Consider the following 19,178-nt stretch of genomic DNA (forward strand, 5'->3'; position numbering starts at 1 on the left):
GACATTGTCTGTGATATGTGATGAGATCTACTGTCTGAGGTGGACATTGTCTGTGATATGTGATGAGATGGTCCAGACGAAGCTACGCACCCACGTTGCGAAACGCGTTGACGTCATTGGGCGACGGACGCCACCATAGCAACGCCCTTAGCATCGCGGGAACCGATGCGCCTTCGAATCCAGAGGAACCATAGGAGGAGGAACGGGCACGCACGGACCAACACACACGGTTGAAGTCCACCGGCCTAACCATCACAACTACAAAACTAAGAGGCACCTGTACCCCCTGCAAAGTATCCAGATCTGCTATCCCTAGCGGAAGAACTTAATCCGCAGAATTTAAACCGCAATTTATTCTAAAAACAGCAGGCGGTTTTTTCAAACAGCTGATCTTTCCTGCATTCAAGTCGGCGGACGTTCTTGGAGGATCGCTGACGTCGCTAGCAGCAGTCGCAAATACACTTTGCAGCAACGGGAGGATCTTCCAACACAGGGTAGCCCTGAACATACACCCATCAAGCAGCCGGTAAGATCGTTCCTCTTTTATTTTTCACTTGCAAATCCAATTGGAATCAGGGGACTCATTCATGCCCTGTACTTGAGCAAGGAAAATATTTTGATGATAAAAACATCATCTTAGGAACGAACTACAGTGCCCTATCATAGTTCCTCTTTTCTATTTCCCATATACAGGAAACCATAAGGAAACACAAAGGGACTATACTAATTTTTTCCTCAGATGCTGATAAATCTATAGGAACTGTTATCTTTATTGGACGGTTCCCCTCAATTTGGGTCCTCATTCACATGACAGGACTCATACATGGTGCAGCCATCTTTAGATTCATCTAGTTCCCCCTTGCAGGGCCATTTCTGCTGATCATTCATTATTACTCAATTTTTGGATATTTTACTTGGCTGTTTTTAGCCAGAATCCTCAGCAGAAACGCTCCATTTGGCGTCCGGATCGCCTTTATTTGTTGTCTTTATGTTTGTTTATTGTTTGTGTTTATATGTGGTACCTGTGTCACACCTCCATGAACTTAGTTCTCAAGGGTGACATTGACCGGCCTTATTGGTAGGTTGCTTTACTAAACGTATTAGTTTTTATTGGTATTTATGCCTCTTGATATCACAGTCTATTTTGTACAACCAGTAATTATTCAATAAAATTATATTTTTACATAATATCTGCGTCCGCTCATGCCATAGTAGCCTTCTTTCGTTATCCTCAGTGGTACTCTCTTCATTCCACTGTTGGGCAACACCCTCTCGTTTTGTATGCATTGTATTGGCTACGGCAGTGACTCCTCCAATGGGGGAAGTGACCATTTAAGTACATATGTGATATCATTATAAGTGGTGGGCGGGTATATGCTCAAATCCCCCTTTTTTTCTTATATGTGATGAGATCTACTGTCTGAGGTGGACATTGTCTGCGATATGTGATGATCTCTACTGTCTGAGGTGGACATTGTCTGTGATATGTGATGAGATCTACTGTCTGAGGTGGACATTGTCTGATATGTGATGATCTCTACTGTCTGAGGTGGACATTGTCTGATATGTGATGATCTCTACTGTCTGAGGTGGACATTGTCTGTGATATGTGATGATCTCTACTGTCTGAGGTGGACATTGTCTGTGATATGTGATGAGCTCTACTGTCTGAGGTGGACATTGTCTGTGATATGTGATGATCTCTACTGTCTGAGGTGGACATTGTCTGATATGTGATGAGATCTACTGTCTGAGGTGGACATTGTCTGATATGTGATGATCTCTACTGTCTGAGGTGGACATTGTCTGATATGTGATGATCTCTACTGTCTGAGGTGGACATTGTCTGTGATATGTGATGAGCTCTACTGTCTGAGGTGGACATTGTCTGTGATATGTGATGATCTCTACTGTCTGAGGTGGACATTGTCTGATATGTGATGAGATCTACTGTCTGAGGTGGACATTGTCTGTGATATGTGATTAGCTCTTATCTGAGGGTTGTCTATATAAGTTCAGTGTGTTTCTCTAATAAAGGAGTTCTTCTGGTTCACTCCAAAAACTTTTGTTGCCCAGATCCTTGAGGTAGCTTCAGCTATAGTGACTTGCCCCGTGTTCCAGAGCTTGGGAAGCAGTTTCTTGGCGGAGATACCCAGGCGGGGTGTCCGGAGTCTAGGGATGAGCTTCGAGTTCGAGTCGAACTCATGTTCGACTCGAACATTGCCTGTTCGCCTATTCGGCGAACAACGAACAAATACGGGTGTTCGCGGCAAATTCGAAAAGCCGCGGAACACCCTGTTAAAGTCTATGGGAGAAATCTAAAGTGTTAATTTTAAAGGCTAATATGCAAGTTATTGTCCTAAAAAGTGTTTGGGGACCCGGGTCCTGTCCCAGAAAAAATGTATCCATGCAAAAAAAAGTTTTAAAAACGGCCGTTTTTTCAGGAGCAGTGAATTTAATAATGCTAAAAGGGAAACAATAAAAGTGTAATATTACTTTCAATTTCGTACCTGGGGGGGGGTGTAAAGTCAGCATGTGAAAAAGCGCATGTTTCCCGTACAAAGAACTGTCCCTGCACAAAGTGTCATTTCTGAAAGAAAAAAAGGCATTTAAAACCGGCTTTGCGGCTCTAATGAATTGTCGGCTCTGGCAATTCAGAGATGATTCATTCATAAAAAATAAAAATAAAAAAGCTGGGGGTCCCCCCAAATTCCATTAACAGGCCCTTCAGGTCTGATATGGATATTAAGGGGAACCCCCCCCGTCAATTAAAAAAAAAATGATGTGGGGGTTCCCCCCAAATATCCATACCAGGCCCTTCAGGTCTGGTGTGGATTTTAAGGGGAACTCCACCCCAAATTTAAAAAAAAAATGGCGCGGAGTTCCCCCAAAAATCCACACCAGACCCTTATCCGAGCACGTTAACCTGGCCGGCCGCAGAAAAGAGGGGGGGGCAGAGTGCGCCCCCCCCTCTCCTGAACCGCACCAGGCCACATGCCCTCAACATGGGGAGAATGTCCCCATGTTGATGGGGACAAGGGCCTCATCCCCACAACCCTTGCCCGGTGGTTGTGGGGGTCTGCGGGCAGGGGGCTTATCAGAATCTGGAAGACCCCTTTAACAAAGGGGACCCCCAGATCCTGGCCCCCCTATGTGAATTGGTAATAGGGTACATTGTACCCCTACCATTTCACGAAGGAAGTGTAAATAGTTGGAAAAAACACACACAGACACCGTAGAAAAAAGTCCTTTATCAATAAAAAAAAAATAAAAAAAATCCAGCGATGTGAATCCAGTCTCGGCCCGGCCCCCCGCTCCAACGTTGTCTTCTATCCTTCGTCCTGTCTTCGTACGTCACTGGGAAAGCCCGGTCTTTCCCGGTCTTTCCCAGTGACGTACGAGGGTGCGTCAGAGGGGGCGGGGTCACGTGACGGGTGGCCGCTTCCCCTATATAAGAAATGTCACAGCTCCAGCGCGTCATTCCGCTGGGCTGTGTCCAGCGGAGAGTGGAGCTCCCCTGCTGCGCTCTGGACAGATGGATCTTCTCATCGCTGGACCGGACCGCTGATCACCCGTCGCTGGAGAGATCATCCGTCGCTGGATAGAAGACAACGTTGGAGTGGGGGGCCGGGCTGAGAGTGGATTAACACCGCTGGATTATTATTTTTTTATTTATTAATAAAGGATTTTTTTCTACGGTGTGTGTGTGTTTTTTTTTTAACTATTTACACTTCCTTCGTGAAATGGTAGAGGTACAGTGTACCCCATTACCAATTCACATAGGGGGGGGCCAGGATCTGGGGGTCCCCTTTGTTAAAGGGGTCTTCCAGGTTCTAAAAAGCCCCCCGCCCGCAGACCCCCACAACCACCGGGCAAGGGTTGTGGGGATGAGGCCCTTGTGGACATCCTCCCTATGTTGAGGGCATGTGGCCTGGTGCGGTTCAGGAGAGGGGGGCCGCACTCTGTCCCCTCCTCTTTTCTGCGGCCGGCCAGGTTAACGTGCTTGGATAAGGGTCTGGTATGGATATTTGGAGGAACCCCACGTCATTTTTTTTTTTAAATTGATGGCGGGGTTCCCCTTAATATCCATATCAGACCTGAAGGGCCTGTTAATGGAATTTGGGGGGACCCCACGCTTTTTTTTTAATTTTTTTTTTATGAATGAATCATCTCTGAATTGCCAGAGCCGACAATTCATTAGAGTCGCAAAGCCGGTTTTAAATGCCTTTTTTTCTTTCAGAAATGACACTTTGTGCAGGGACAGTTCTATGTACGGGAAACATGCGCTATTTCACATGATAACTTTACACCCCCCCTAGGTACGAAATTTAAAGTAATATTTCACTTTTATTGTTTCACTTTTAGCATTATTAAATTCACTGCTCCTGAAAAAAAATTCCATTTTAAAACTTTTTTTTGCATTGATACATGTCCCCTGGGACAGGACCCGGGTCCCCAAACACTCCCCTGGAGCAGGACCCGGGTCCCCAAACACTCCCCTGGGACAGGACCCGGGTCCCCAAACACTCCCCTGGAGCAGGACACGGGTCCCCAAACACTCCCCTGGGACAGGACCCGGGTCCCCTAACACTTTTTAGGACAAAAACTTGCATATTAGCCTTTAAAATTAACATTTTAGATTTCAAATGTTCGAGTCCCATAGACTTTAACGGGGTTCTAAAGTTCACACGAACATTTGGTGTGTTCGCAAGTTCTGATGCGAGCCGAACAGGGGGGTGTTCGGCTCATCCTTACCGGAGTCCAACACATTGTCCTTCCCAACTACAGGCCATTGGTGTCACCCGGGGCCAGAACTGACCGGCGTCAGCCCAGTGAGTCTGAGACAGCCACTAATCCTAAAGCTCTTGAAACTTCCCATAATCCTTTGCACACCAGCTGAAATTTCAGATCAGGAAGATGGTGGGAGTGTCTGTGGTGGAAGAGATGGTGGGGAACAAGGACTGTAACACAAACCACTATCTCCAGACTTCCATACCATGTACCCTTTGACAGTGTCATATTTCATAAGAACAGAGTGGACAGGAAAGCAGAAAACTTCTAGAACCTCTCATATGGTGTAAAACATTTATTTAAGTAATCACCAGTTACAAATCATATTTGATGCCCGGTGTGGGCAGGGCGGTGTCTAAGTTACTGGCACTTATTCCTGCAGCAGACCGCCGCTGTCCAGTCCATTTTGTCGCACTGGCAGTGACACCGAGATTTTTCCTTGATGTCCCACGATCCACAGCCCATCCCACAGGAACAGCCGGTAGGTGCATAACCTGGAGAGATACAATGTATCCAATCACTTTTATGGAGAGAAGACAATGTATCAATCACTTTTATGGAGAGAAGACAATGTATCTGTTACAGAACCCGCTGTCACTGTGTGTTTTGGAAGGGACTGTGGGCGGGCCTCTGACCCACAGATTATGGCCCAGAAGAGACTGGAGACCTGGGGACAAGCTGGCATTGAGATAATGTAATGTAATGCTACATCCCTTCTCCCCCATCCCCCATCTTGTTGCTGTGTCTAATTGTGTTGGTAAATGGTTTATAGACAATGGCCTGGACTGGAGACGTCTCTCCGCAGGGGATGTGTATTGAGAGGCTGCCTGCTTACCATAATCCCTTCATATTTATCTGTAGTCTGATTCAATGTACAAGTGTTCCGTTTCCATTGGTTGTTCCCTGTCCCCTACCCCTTCCATGACAAAGCTAAGGGGAGTGTCCCTAACTGTGTGTAAAAGTGTATATCTTGTATTTAATAAACAGTTTAAGCTCTGCATGTTTAACCCTCAACACCTGTGTGGATTGTCTCGTGATTAAGGTGTTAAGGGCTGGGTATGGCGAATCTGCAGGCTGCGGGTGCGTTTGGAGGACAGTAGACACAGGTCTGGCGGATGTGCCCACCTGGGGTATCCGAGATCCGTCACAGTATCCAATCACTTTTATGGAGAGAAGACAATGTATCCAATCTGAGGGAGTAATAGCCCCAGGGTGTCATCTCTGAGGGGAACATAACCCCAGTGTACCACCCCTTAGCAGGACAACACCCTGGGGCTATGTCTCTGTAACAGAATGACCCATGACACCCAAAGACTTTGTGAGGATGGAGGATACTCCTGTGTCAGCGTCACTGATAACTCTTGGGTCTGAGTCCACTCTGTGCCCTTTGGGCATGGAGTGGCAAGTGAATCATAATTCATGTATTACATGAGATTTGACATCACTGATAATTCGTATTGCAGGCTTTTGAGATACTGCAGGATGTTGGCCCCAACCAGTCAATAGTGACTCATCTCTCTGGATAGCCTAGTGAGTTGTAAATGAGGCTAGCTCTTGAAAGGCCTTCCATTGTGTGAGGCTGTTGAGATGCTAACGAAGACTGCTTCTGTGCATTGAAACTAAGAGTCAGGCTGGCTCCTAGACCCTCTCATTATGTATACTGTTTATGTGTGGAATGTACTTGCGGAGACGGAGTGGGTGAAGGTGTTTTGTTGTTATTAATTAAGGAATGTTTAGTAATTAGCCTTAGTGTGTGATTAGGGGGGTGGAGATCTCATTGTTGCTTTAATGCCTGGTACTGTATATAAGACTGAGAAGAAACCATTAGAGGAGTATTACATTTGGAACAAGCACAGAGCTGCGTGTCTCGTCTTGATTCTGGGCAAATGAAGTGGGATCGGGTCCTGTCGGTTGGAGTGTCGATAAGCTGTCGTGACTGGGATGGAAGGTCGTAAACGGTGGTGACCGTTACAGTCTCCCTCAGAGGTGGCACCCTGTATATATATATCTCCCTCAGAGGTGGTACCCCAGGGCTATGTTTCCCCTCAGAGGTGGTACCCCGGGGCTATGTTTTCCCTCAGAGGTGGTACCCCAGAGCCATGTTTTCCCTCAGAGGTGGTACCCCAGAGCTATGTTTCCCCCTCAGAGGTGGTACCCTAGGGCTATGTCTCTCCTCAGAGGTGGTACCCCGGAACGATGTTTTCCCTCAGAGGTGGTACCCCGGGGCTATGTTTCCCCTCAGAGGTGGTACCCCGGGGCTATGTTTCCCCTCAGAGGTGGTACCCCGGGGCTATGTTTCCCCTCAGAGGTGGTACCCACGGGACTATGTTTCCCCTCAGAGGTGGTACCCCGGGGCTATGTTTCCCCTCAGAGGTGGTACCCCGGGGCTATGTTTCCCCTCAGAGGTGGTACCCCAGGGCTATGTTTACCCTCAGAGATGATCCCCGGGGGCTATATCCCCCTCAGAGATGATCCCCTGGGGCTATATCCCCCTCAGAGATGGCAACCTGGGGCTATATCCCCCTCAGAGATGGCAACCTGGGGCTATATCCCCCTCAGAGACGGGAACCTGGGGCTATATCCCCTTCAGAGAGAATCATTGTGCAGTGAAATCACACAGCAGAGTTGGCACCCTGTGGATGGAGAGGCCCATATTCTCTCTAAATGTCCGCGGGCGGCGCGTAAGGCATTTACACTCCGCCGCCCCAAACTACAGGAGCAAGTGCTGTATTCCCCAAACACTTGCTCCGTAGTTTGGGGCGGCGGAGTGTAAATGGCCCGGCGTAGCCACGCGTATCTTCAAGGGGGCGGCTTCTATTCAAATTAAGCGCGCCCCCGATTCTAAGTAACTGCGCATGCGCCGGGCTTAAAAAAGCCCAGTGCGCATGCTCCAGTTCTCGCCGGAAAACATCAATGACGCCGACGTGTGCGTCATTGACGTAAAGTCGTATTCAAGAACGACTTAGGGAAACGACGTAGCCGACGGAAAAACACGACACGGACCCGACGCTATCCGTAACATGGCCTACGTGGGACATGCGGAAACTTACTCCTCATATAGCAGGAGTAAGTTTCCGCTTACGCAAACGACGTTAGCGACGGGTACGCGACACAAAATCGTTCGGGAATCGGCGTAGCAGGCTCATTTGCATAAACAAATGAGACCTTCACGTAAATGCCATCTAGCGGCGGGCGGCGTAATTACATTTAAGATCCGACAGTGTAAGTGACTTACAGATGGCGGATCTTAAGTGTATCTATGCGAAAATGATTCTAAGAATCACTCGCATAGATACACGGGCCAAAAAAGAGAGATACGATGGAGTATCCTGAGATACTCCATCGTAACTTCTCTCAGAATATGGCCCTCAAGTCTTAGATGGATGCACTTTTTAGATTGACTGTAAGAGGTCGATATATAAAACATTCCTTCTACGAATGTCAGAAAAGCGTGTAAGCAGAACTGAATGTCACTGTATGGTCTCCAATATCCATCTAGTGGCCAAAATGCGGTATTGTTTCACAAAATACATCAAATATTCCACATTTTGGCCACTAGATGGAGCTAATAGTAAAGGGGTTAGCCTATTAGAAGAATTACAGTGAAATTTAGATTTGTTTGCACAAATGTTTCTGACAAGAATGCTTTATAAATACACCCCAAAGTAAGAGACAAAGAAATGAAAAACCATCTACAACAAGCACTTCATAAGTAGTTCTAGAAACAGGTTTATACCATATAAATAACATCTGAATGTTGTTACTAATAAAATAGATAGAGTAGTTAAGGTGGGGTAGTTAGTTTAGAGAAGTTAGGTTGGGGTTGTTATGTTGGAGTAGTCAGTTAGGTTGTAGGAGTTAGAATGGCTTGGTTGGTTGGCGTAGTTAGGCTGGCACAGTTAAGCTGGGGTAGTTTTGGTTGGGGTAGTTTTGGTTGGCGTAGTTTTGGTTGGCGTAGTTTTAGTTGGGTAGTCAGTCAGGTTGGCGTAGATTGGTTGGGGAAGTTTGGTTGGGGAAGTTTGGTTGGGGTAGTCAGTCAGGTTGGCGTAGTTAGCTTGGGGAAGTTTGGTTGGGGTAGTCAGTCAGGTTGGCGTAATTAGCTTGGGGAAGTTTGGTTGGGGTAGTTTGGTTGGGGTAGTAAGTCAGGTTGGCGTAGTTAGCTTGGGGAAGTTTGGTTGGGGTAGTTTGGTTGGGGTAGTCAGTCAGGTTGGCGTAGTTAGCTTGGGGAAGTTTGGTTGGGGTAGTTTGGTTGGGGTAGTCAGTCAGGTTGGCGTAGTTAGCTTGGGGAAGTTTGGTTGGGGAAGTTTGGTTGGGGTAGTTTGGTTGGGGTAGTCAGTCAGGTTGGCGTAGTAAGCTTAGGGAAGTTGAGTTGGAGTAGTCAGTCAGGTAGGAGTAGTTAGGTTGGGGTAACCAAAAAGCAGTTGTTATGTTGGAGTTGTCAGTAAGGTTGTAGAAGTCAGGTTGGAGTAGGTAAGTCTGAGTAGTTAGGTTATGGTAGTTGGGTTGGAATAATCAGTCAGGTAAGAGTAGTTAGGTCGGGGTAGTTAAGTCACGGTAGTTAGGTCAGGGTAGTTAGGTCGGAGTAGTTAGGTCGGAGTAGTAAGGTCAGGGTAGTTAGGTCGGGGTAGTTAGGTCGGGGTAGTTGAGTTGGGGTAGTTAGGTCGGAGTGGTTAGGTCGGGGTAGTTAGGTCGGAGTAGTTAGGTCGGGGTAGTTGAGTTGGGGTAGTTAGGTCGGTGTAGTTAGGTCGGAGTAGTTAGGTCGGGGTAGTTAGGTCGGGGTAGTTAGGTCGGGGTAGTTTGGTCGGGGTAGTTAGGTTAAAATAGGTTAGTCTGTTTTGCTATCACAGGAACTTACCGGAAGGACAGGTGGATTCGCTGCCCTGGGAACGCACGTAGGTGCAGTCCAGAGGTGTATTCTGGCAGTACTGGTTTACTGAAATAAAAGAACAATAACAATGTGAACAACGTATGATCGGTATGATCCACCACAATCCCTTGCATTTTCTTTCTCCAGTGAATACATGGCTTTCTCAGATTGGACAGGGTGGAGGGGAAGGGTGGTGACATCATGAACCTCCACCTCGACCAATCAGAGAACTCATTCAAAGAAAACAAAACCGCAAAGTGAGCGCCCCCCTGTGTTTACTGTATAGAGGCTGGTGAAGTTTTAGGATGGGGGGCGCCCCCCCACATTTGGTCCCTCACACTTCTCATAAGCCACACCCCTTATATAATCCACCCACTCCATCCCCTGTATTCCACTTGCTTCCACTCATAGTGTCAGGAGTATACAGCTCAGCATCACAGGACAGAGTATATAGGCACCAGCATCACAAATCATGGTATATAGCGCAGCCTTACAGATCGGCGTAATCAAACATACTGCACAAGATTACCAGAGACTGCGGACATACTGCAGGAGATTACCAGAGACTGCGGACATACTGCATGAGATTACCAGAGACTGTGGACATACTGCACAAGATTACCAGAGACTGCACACATACTGCACGAGATTGCCAGAGACTGCGGACATAATGCACAAGATTACCAGAGACTGCGGACATACTGCACAAGATAACCAGAGACTGCGGACATACTGCACAAGATTACCAGAGACTGCACACATACTGCACGAGATTGCCAGAGACTGCGGACATAATGCACAAGATTACCAGAGACTGCGGACATACTGCACAAGATAACCAGAGACTGCGGACATACTGCACGAGATTACCAAAGACTGCAGACACACTGCACAAGATTACCAGAGACTGCGGACATACTGCACAAGATTACCAGAGACTGCAGACATACTGAATTACTTGTCCTGCGACTTGGGACTTCAACGTTGCATGACAAGTCATACCCCATGATTTCCAATGAGAACCGTTCATATCTGTGCGACTTAAAGTAGTCCCTGCACTACTTTGATGCAACTTGAGGTCCATAGACCCCCAGAATACACAGGCATTGCTTTAAGTCACATCGAAATTGCGGCAGAATTGTGCAACTTTCAGACTGCGTTAGCCTGAAAGTCGCAAGATTCTGCCACAATTTTTTGCTGCGATTTTGCAGCGACTTGAAACAATGCCTGTGTATTCTGGACGTCTATGGACCTCAAGTCACATCAAAATGGGACAAAAGTAATGCAGGGACTACTTCGGAGTCGCTGTGACTTGAAGCTGCACAGATATGAACGGTTCTCATCGGGTCCGACTTATCCTGCAACTTTCCAGTCCCAAGTCGCAGGACAATTTGCAATTTTTTTTAATAAGCGGGGGTGGGGTTGGTGTTGACAGCCGTTATTCCCCGCACATTAACCACTTCCCGACCGCCGCATGTATATGTACGTCCACAGAATGGCACGTACAGGTATGTCGCCGCCTTTCCGCGGGTCGGGGGTCCGATCGGGACCCCCCCGCTACATGCGGCTGTCGGATTTCCCGCGGGGAGCGATCCGGGACGACGGCGCGGCTATTCGTTTATAGCTGCTCCGTCGCGATCGCTCCCCGGAGCTGAAGAACGGGGAGAGCCGTATGTAAACACGGCTTCCCCGTGCTTCACTGTGGCGGCGCATCGATCGTGTCATCCCTTATATAGGGAGACACGATCGATGATGTCAGTCCTACAGCCACACCCCCCTACAGTTGTAAACACACACTAGGTGAACCCTAACTCCTACAGCGCCCCCTGTGGTTAACTCCCAAACTGCAACTGTCATTTTCACAACAAACAATGCAATTTAAATGCATTTTTTGCTGTGAAAATGACAATGGTCCCAAAAATGTGTCAAAATTGCCCGATGTGTCCGCCATATTGTCGCAGTCACGAAAAAAAATCGCTGATCGCCGCCAATAGTAGTAAAAAAATAATAATAATAAAACTATCCCCTATTTTGTAAACGCTATAAATTTTGCGCAAACCAATCGATAAACGCTTATTGCGATTTTTTTTACCAAAAATAGGTAGAAGAATACGTATCGGCTTAAACTGAGGAAATTTTTTTTTTATATATGTTTTTGGGGATATTTATTATAGCAAAAAGTAAAAAATATTGCATTTTTTTCAAAATGGTCGCTCTATTTTTGTTTACAGCGCAAAAAATAAAAACCGCAGAGGTGATCAAATACCACCTAAAGAAAGCTCTATTTGTGGGAAAAAAAGGACGCCAATTTTGTTTGGGAGCCACGTCGCACGAGCGCGCAATTGTCTGTTAAAGCGACGCAGTGCCGAATTGTAAAAACGCCTTTGGGTATTTAGCAGCATATTGGTCCGGGGCTTAAGTGGTTAAGTATAAAACCGGGGGGGTAATTGTGCCGCTGCTGCCGCCGTATACAATAGAAAATGAACCGCAGAGTGGAAGGCAGTGGCAGGCGGCATAGCTCAGCTTACCCGTTCCTCAGTCCCAGGCGCACTGAGCTCGGGAGTCCCGACGTCACTTCCTGTTCTTCCAGTGAAGTCGGAACTAGCACAGAGACGGGCGGGTGCACACAGAAATTGTGTGCACCCGCCCAGCCATAACAATACAGTCCATCGCGCCGGAAGCAGTGGCGCGATGGACTGCGCCACAAAGGCACTTTTTGGCTGCCAATGTAGCTCCTCGTCTGCAATCCCATGATTGCACACAGACGTGGCGCTACCCAATCCAGCACTGTGCCCGGCGCCCGGACACAGTGCACCTAAGGATCTTTTTGGGATTTTTTTTCCTTAAAGGGACATGTTTAAATAACAAAATTAGATTTTTTTTTTTACTGACGGGGGGGGGGGGGGGGGGCGGCTCCCGGGCGCCCCCTATGGATGGGCCGCCACTGCACAGAACCCAGACGCTCCCGGCTATCACTGTCATAGTGCTGACTAGTCTGGTAGTTCCAGCTTCCCCAGAGGCCCCCCCAGGTATGAGATCAAGGCAGCCATCAGAAATTGTGGGGCCCCTTAGACAGCTTTAGGCCTGCCCCCCCCTCCCCCGGGCCTGACCGCCAACATTCCCCAAGGCCCGCCCACTAGCTATCAAGTCCTTCAGTGCACACACCTTTTATTTTAACACTCTTACATCATATATGAGAATGCACAGTGTATTATAAGTCATCAGTGCTTTCCTGGTTTAACAGTAGGAAATTAGATTTTGCCCAAAAGAGACATTCCAAACCAGCAGCTGTACACTCGCAGCCCCTCTTCACATATGTTCTCTATCGGCCCCCCTCTCACCTGTACGCTCTCAGCCCCCCTCTCACCTGTACGCTCTCAGCCCCCCTCTCACCTCCAGGCTCTCAGCCCCTCTCTCACCTGTACGCTCTCAGCCCCCCTCTCACCTGCACGCTCACAGCCCCCCATCACACCTGTATGCTCTCAGCCCCCCATCACACCTGTACGCTCTCAGCCCCCCTCTCACCTGCACGCTCACAGCCCCCCATCACACCTGTACGCTCTCAGCCCCCCATCACACCTGTACGCTCTCAGCCCCCCATCACACCTGTACGCTCTCAGCCCCCCTCTCACCTGTAAGTAGTCCTTACTTGTTAGGTGGTGTTCCTGGTCCCAGCTCTTGTGCAAAACACACGAGGGGTGCACATGCTGGAATTTACCAGAGGTGGCAGCAAAGAGCCCGATGTCAGGGACACAGCAGCAGCAGCTGCCGGCTCGCACACATTCTGAAGGCCAGCGCAGTCACGTAGCTCTCATTCCCCCCTCCCTGCCTTCTCCCATTCCCACCAGATAGCCGGGCCCTTCTAGACTCTTGAGCCCCTTACAAGTGTGAGGGCTGTACCCCCCTGATGGCGGCCCAGAATGAGTCCAATGTAATGAGGAGTACAATATACTGAGTTTAGGTCCAGCATGGTAGGGATGACCGGCAATGTCTGGACGAGATCACAGAAGGAGGTCCATGGACCATAGAGAGGACTGGGAGGTTGTCCATGTTTATGGAAGGCTCAGAGAAGACGTCACTTACTTGAACTTTTGACGGCCTTGTCCAGGTTGCAGGTTCTGTCCTGGGCATTGACCAGACCCAGCAGAAGGAGAAGAGCGAGGACACAAAGCTTCATTGTAGAGTTCAGTCTGTGGACTCAGCACCAGAACCTGTGGAGGAAGAATAGAGAGACATGAAGAAATAGTCCCTCAGGGGACTCGGCACACACTTCAGGGATCAGTCTGACCTTCTCTCCGAGGACAGGAATTCTCTCCATCCATCCCATGGAGACATTTATACCCCATGCAGGGTGTCCTCCCAGCCTGACCGAGGGCAGATCCTCCACTCATCTCTATTATTATTTGTAATGAATTGTGTGTAGAATCAACGTATACAGTATACACCCAAGCCAACTTTTATTACCAAGTCCAACTTGTTATCCTGGATCCCAACAGGATCTGATGGAGGAGTTCTCACAGAACATAAATCTATAATTATCATTTCATCTATAGAGGGAAAAAGTGTGCATGGAATATTAAATCTTACAAAAAATACAAACTATGACATCTCCTTCTCTATTGTATCTAGTGTACCCAACCGTCACCACCTCCATCCACCACCATCTCCTTCCCTATTGTATCTAGTGTACCCGACTGTCACCACCTCCATCCACCGCCATCTCCTTCCCTATTGTATCTAGTGTACCCAACTGTCATCACCTCCATCCACCGCCATCTCCTTCCCTATTGTATCTAGTGTACCCAACTGTCATCACCTCCATCCACCACCATCTCCTTCCCTATTGTATCTAGTGTACCCGACTGTCATCACCTCCGTCCACCGCCATCTCCTTCCCTATTGTATCTAGTGTACCCAACTGTCACCACCTCCATCCACCGCCATCTCCTTCCCTATTGTATCTAGTGTACCCAACTGTCATCACCTCCATCCACCGCCATCTCCTTCCCTATTGTATCTAGTGTACCCAACTGTCATCACCTCCATCCACCGCCATCTCCTTCCCTATTGTATCTAGTGTACCCAACTGTCACCACCTCCATCCACCGCCATCTCCTTCCCTATTGTATCTAGTGTACCCAACTGTCATCACCTCCATCCACCGCCATCTCCTTCCCTATTGTATCTAGTGTACCCAACTGTCATCACCTCCATCCACCGCCATCTCCTTCCCTATTGTATCTAGTGTACCCGACTGTCATCACCTCCGTCCACCGCCATCTCCTTCCCTATTGTATCTAGTGTACCCAACTGTCACCACCTCCATCCACCGCCATCTCCTTCCCTATTGTATCTAGTGTACCCGACTGTCACCACCTCCATCCACCGCCATCTCCTTCACTATTGTATCTAGTGTACCCAACTGTCATCACCTCCATCCACCGCCATCTCCTTCCCTATTGTATCTAGTGTACCCAACTGTCATCACCTCCATCCACCACCATCTCCTTCCCTATTGTATCTAGTGTACCCGACTGTCATCACCTCCGTCCACCGCCATCTCCTTCCCTATTGTATCTAGTGTACCCAACTGTCACCACCTCCATCCACCGTCATCTCCTTCCCTATTGTATCTAGTGTACCCGACTGTCACCACCTCTATCCACCGCCATCTCCTTCCCTATTGTATCTAGTGTACCCAACTGTCATCACCTCCATCCACCACCATCTCCTTCCCTATTGTATCTAGTGTACCCAACTGTCATCACCTCCATCCACCGCCATCTCCTTCCCTATTGTATCTAGTGTACCCGACTGTCACCACCTCTATCCACCGCCATCTCCTTCCCTATTGTATCTAGTGTACCCAACTGTCATCACCTCCATCCACCACCATCTCCTTCCCTATTGTATCTAGTGTACCCAACTGTCATCACCCCCATCCACCGCCATCTCCTTCCCTATTGTATCTAGTGTACCCAACTGTCACCACCTCCATCCACCGCCATCTCCTTCCCTATTGTATCTAGTGTACCCAACTGTCATCACCTCCAACCACCGTCATCTCCTTCCCTATTGTATCTAGTGTACCCAACTGTCATCACCTCCATCCACCACCATCTCCTTCCCTATTGTATCTAGTGTACCCAACTGTCATCACCCCCATCCACCGCCATCTCCTTCTCTATTGTATCTAGTGTACCCAACTGTCACCTCCATCCACCGCCATCTCCTTCCCTATTGTATCTAGTGTACCCAACTGTCATCACCTCCATCCACCGCCATCTCCTTCCCTATTGTATCTAGTGTACCCAACTGTCATCACCTCCATCCACCGCCATCTCCTTCCCTATTGTATCTAGTGTACCTGACTGTCATCACCCCCATCCACCGTCATCTCCTTCCCTATTGTATCTAGTGTACCCAACTGTCATCACCTCCATCCACCACCATCTCCTTCCCTATTGTATCTAGTGTACCCGACTGTCATCACCTCCGTCCACCGCCATCTCCTTCCCTATTGTATCTAGTGTACCCAACTGTCACCACCTCCATCCACCGCCATCTCCTTCCCTATTGTATCTAGTGTACCCGACTGTCACCACCTCCATCCACCGCCATCTCCTTCCCTATTGTATCTAGTGTACCCAACTGTCATCACCTCCATCCACCGCCATCTCCTTCCCTATTGTATCTAGTGTACCCAACTGTCATCACCTCCATCCACCACCATCTCCTTCCCTATTGTATCTAGTGTACCCGACTGTCATCACCTCCGTCCACCGCCATCTCCTTCCCTATTGTATCTAGTGTACCCAACTGTCACCACCTCCATCCACCGCCATCTCCTTCCCTATTGTATCTAGTGTTCCCGACTGTCACCACCTCTATCCACCGCCATCTCCTTCCCTATTGTATCTAGTGTACCCAACTGTCATCACCTCCATCCACCACCATCTCCTTCCCTATTGTATCTAGTGTACCCAACTGTCATCACCTCCATCCACCGCCATCTCCTTACCTATTGTATCTAGTGTACCCAACTGTCACTACCTCCATCCACCGCCATCTCCTTCCCTATTGTATCTAGTGTACCCAACTGTCACTACCTCCATCCACCACCATCTCCTTCCCTATTGTATCTAGTGTACCCGACTGTCATCACCTCCGTCCACCGCCATCTCCTTCCCTATTGTATCTAGTGTACCCAACTGTCATCACCTCCATCCACCGCCATCTCCTTCCCTATTGTATCTAGTGTACCCGACTGTCACCACCTCCATCCACCGCCATCTCCTTCCCTATTGTATCTAGTGTACCCAACTGTCATCACCTCCATCCACGGCCATCTCCTTCCCTATTGTATCTAGTGTACCCAACTGTCACCACCTCCATCCACCGCCATCTCCTTCCCTATTGTATCTAGTGTACCCAACTGTCATCACCCCCATCCATCGCCATCTCTTTCCCTATTGTATCTAGTGTACCCGACTGTCACCACCTCCATTCACCGCCATCTCCTTCCCAATTGTATCTAGTGTACCCAACTGTCACCACCTCCATCCACCGCCATCTCCTTCCCTATTGTATCTAGTGTACCCAACTGTCATCACCTCCATCCACCACCATCTCCTTCCCTATTGTATCTAGTGTACCCAACTGTCATCACCCCCATCCACCGCCATCTCCTTCTCTATTGTATCTAGTGTACCCAACTGTCACCTCCATCCACCGCCATCTCCTTCCCTATTGTATCTAGTGTACCCGACTGTCATCACCTCCATCCACCGCCATCTCCTTCCCTATTGTATCTAGTGTACCCAACTGTCATCACCTCCATCCACCGCCATCTCCTTCCCTATTGTATCTAGTGTACCCGACTGTCATCACCCCCATCCACTGCCATCTCCTTCCCTATTGTATCTAGTGTACCCAACTGTCATCACCCCCATCCACCGCCATCTCCTTCCCTATTGTATCTAGTGTACCCAACTGTCATCACCTCCATCCACCGCCATCTCCTTCCCTATTGTATCTAGTGTACCCAACTGTCATCACCTCCATCCACCGCCATCTCCTTCCCTATTGTATCTAGTGTACCCGACTGTCACCACCTCCATCCACCGCCATCTCCTTCCCTATTGTATCTAGTGTACCCAACTGTCATCACCTCCATCCACGGCCATCTCCTTCCCTATTGTATCTAGTGTACCCAACTGTCACCACCTCCATCCACCGCCATCTCCTTCCCTATTGTATCTAGTGTACCCAACTGTCATCACCCCCATCCATCGCCATCTCTTTCCCTATTGTATCTAGTGTACCCGACTGTCACCACCTCCATTCACCGCCATCTCCTTCCCAATTGTATCTAGTGTACCCAACTGTCACCACCTCCATCCACCGCCATCTCCTTCCCTATTGTATCTAGTGTACCCAACTGTCATCACCTCCATCCACCACCATCTCCTTCCCTATTGTATCTAGTGTACCCAACTGTCATCACCCCCATCCACCGCCATCTCCTTCTCTATTGTATCTAGTGTACCCAACTGTCACCTCCATCCACCGCCATCTCCTTCCCTATTGTATCTAGTGTACCCAACTGTCATCACCTCCATCCACCGCCATCTCCTTCCCTATTGTATCTAGTGTACCCGACTGTCATCACCCCCATCCACCGTCATCTCCTTCCCTATTGTATCTAGTGTACCCAACTGTCATCACCTCCATCCACCACCATCTCCTTCCCTATTGTATCTAGTGTACCCAACTGTCATCACCCCCATCCACCGCCATCTCCTTCTCTATTGTATCTAGTGTACCCAACTGTCACCTCCATCCACCGCCATCTCCTTCCCTATTGTATCTAGTGTACCCAACTGTCATCACCTCCATCCACCGCCATCTCCTTCCCTATTGTATCTAGTGTACCCAACTGTCATCACCTCCATCCACCGCCATCTCCTTCCCTATTGTATCTAGTGTACCTGACTGTCATCACCCCCATCCACTGCCATCTCCTTCCATCTCCTTCCCTATTGTATCTAGTGTACCCAACTGTCATCACCCCCATCCACCGCCATCTCCTTCTCTATTGTATCTAGTGTACCCAACTGTCATCACCTCCATCCACCGCCATCTCCTTCCCTATTGTATCTAGTGTACCCGACTGTCATCACCTCCATCCACCACCATCTCCTTCTCTATTGTATCTAGTGTACCCAACTGTCACCACCTCCATCCACCACCATCTCCTTCCCTATTGTATCTAGTGTACCCTACTGTCATCACCTCCAACCACCGCCATCTCCTTCCCTATTGTATCTAGTGTACCCAACTGTCATCACCTCCATCCACCACCATCTCCTTCCCTATTGTATCTAGTGTACCCAACTGTCATCACCCCCATCCACCGCCATCTCCTTCCCTATTGTATCTAGTGTACCCTACTGTCATCACCTCCAACCACCGCCATCTCCTTCCCTATTGTATCTAGTGTACCCAACTGTCATCACCT

At 48.6% G+C, this 19,178-nt stretch overlaps 1 protein-coding gene across 2 annotated transcripts; it reads right to left on the reverse strand.

Moving 5' to 3' along the window:
• Positions 1–5,071: 5,071 nt before the first annotated feature.
• On the reverse strand, positions 5,072–14,054 carry LOC120924742 (resistin-like). Of its 2 annotated transcripts, XM_040335762.1 has the most exons (4): positions 13,947–14,054; positions 13,742–13,869; positions 9,647–9,724; positions 5,072–5,285 (listed from the first exon to the last, which is right to left on the reverse strand). In XM_040335762.1, the coding sequence occupies exons 1-4, from the start codon at positions 13,983–13,985 to the stop codon at positions 5,162–5,164; spliced, it is 369 nt and encodes a 122-aa protein (XP_040191696.1). In that variant the 5' UTR covers positions 13,986–14,054; the 3' UTR covers positions 5,072–5,161. The 2 variants fall into 2 exon arrangements, with proteins under 2 accessions (XP_040191696.1, XP_040191697.1); XM_040335763.1 differs by having other exon boundaries at positions 13,742–14,033.
• Between the last annotated feature and the right edge of the window lie 5,124 nt (positions 14,055–19,178).

The sequence above is a fragment of the Rana temporaria genome, chromosome 1 (genome assembly GCF_905171775.1).
Source record: "Rana temporaria chromosome 1, aRanTem1.1, whole genome shotgun sequence".
Lineage (NCBI taxonomy): Eukaryota > Metazoa > Chordata > Amphibia > Anura > Ranidae > Rana > Rana temporaria.

Coding starts and splice junctions, on each gene's coding strand:
- LOC120924742 (XM_040335762.1), bottom strand. CDS start 13,985: ATGGGATGGATGGAGAGAATTCCTGTCCTCGGAGAGAAG. Junction 13,870..13,946: donor TTCCTGTCCTCGGAGAGAAG/GTCAGACTGATC, acceptor CTTCCTCCACAG/GTTCTGGTGCTGAGTCCACA. Junction 9,725..13,741: donor CAAGGCCGTCAAAAGTTCAA/GTAAGTGACGTC, acceptor CTTTTATTTCAG/TAAACCAGTACTGCCAGAAT.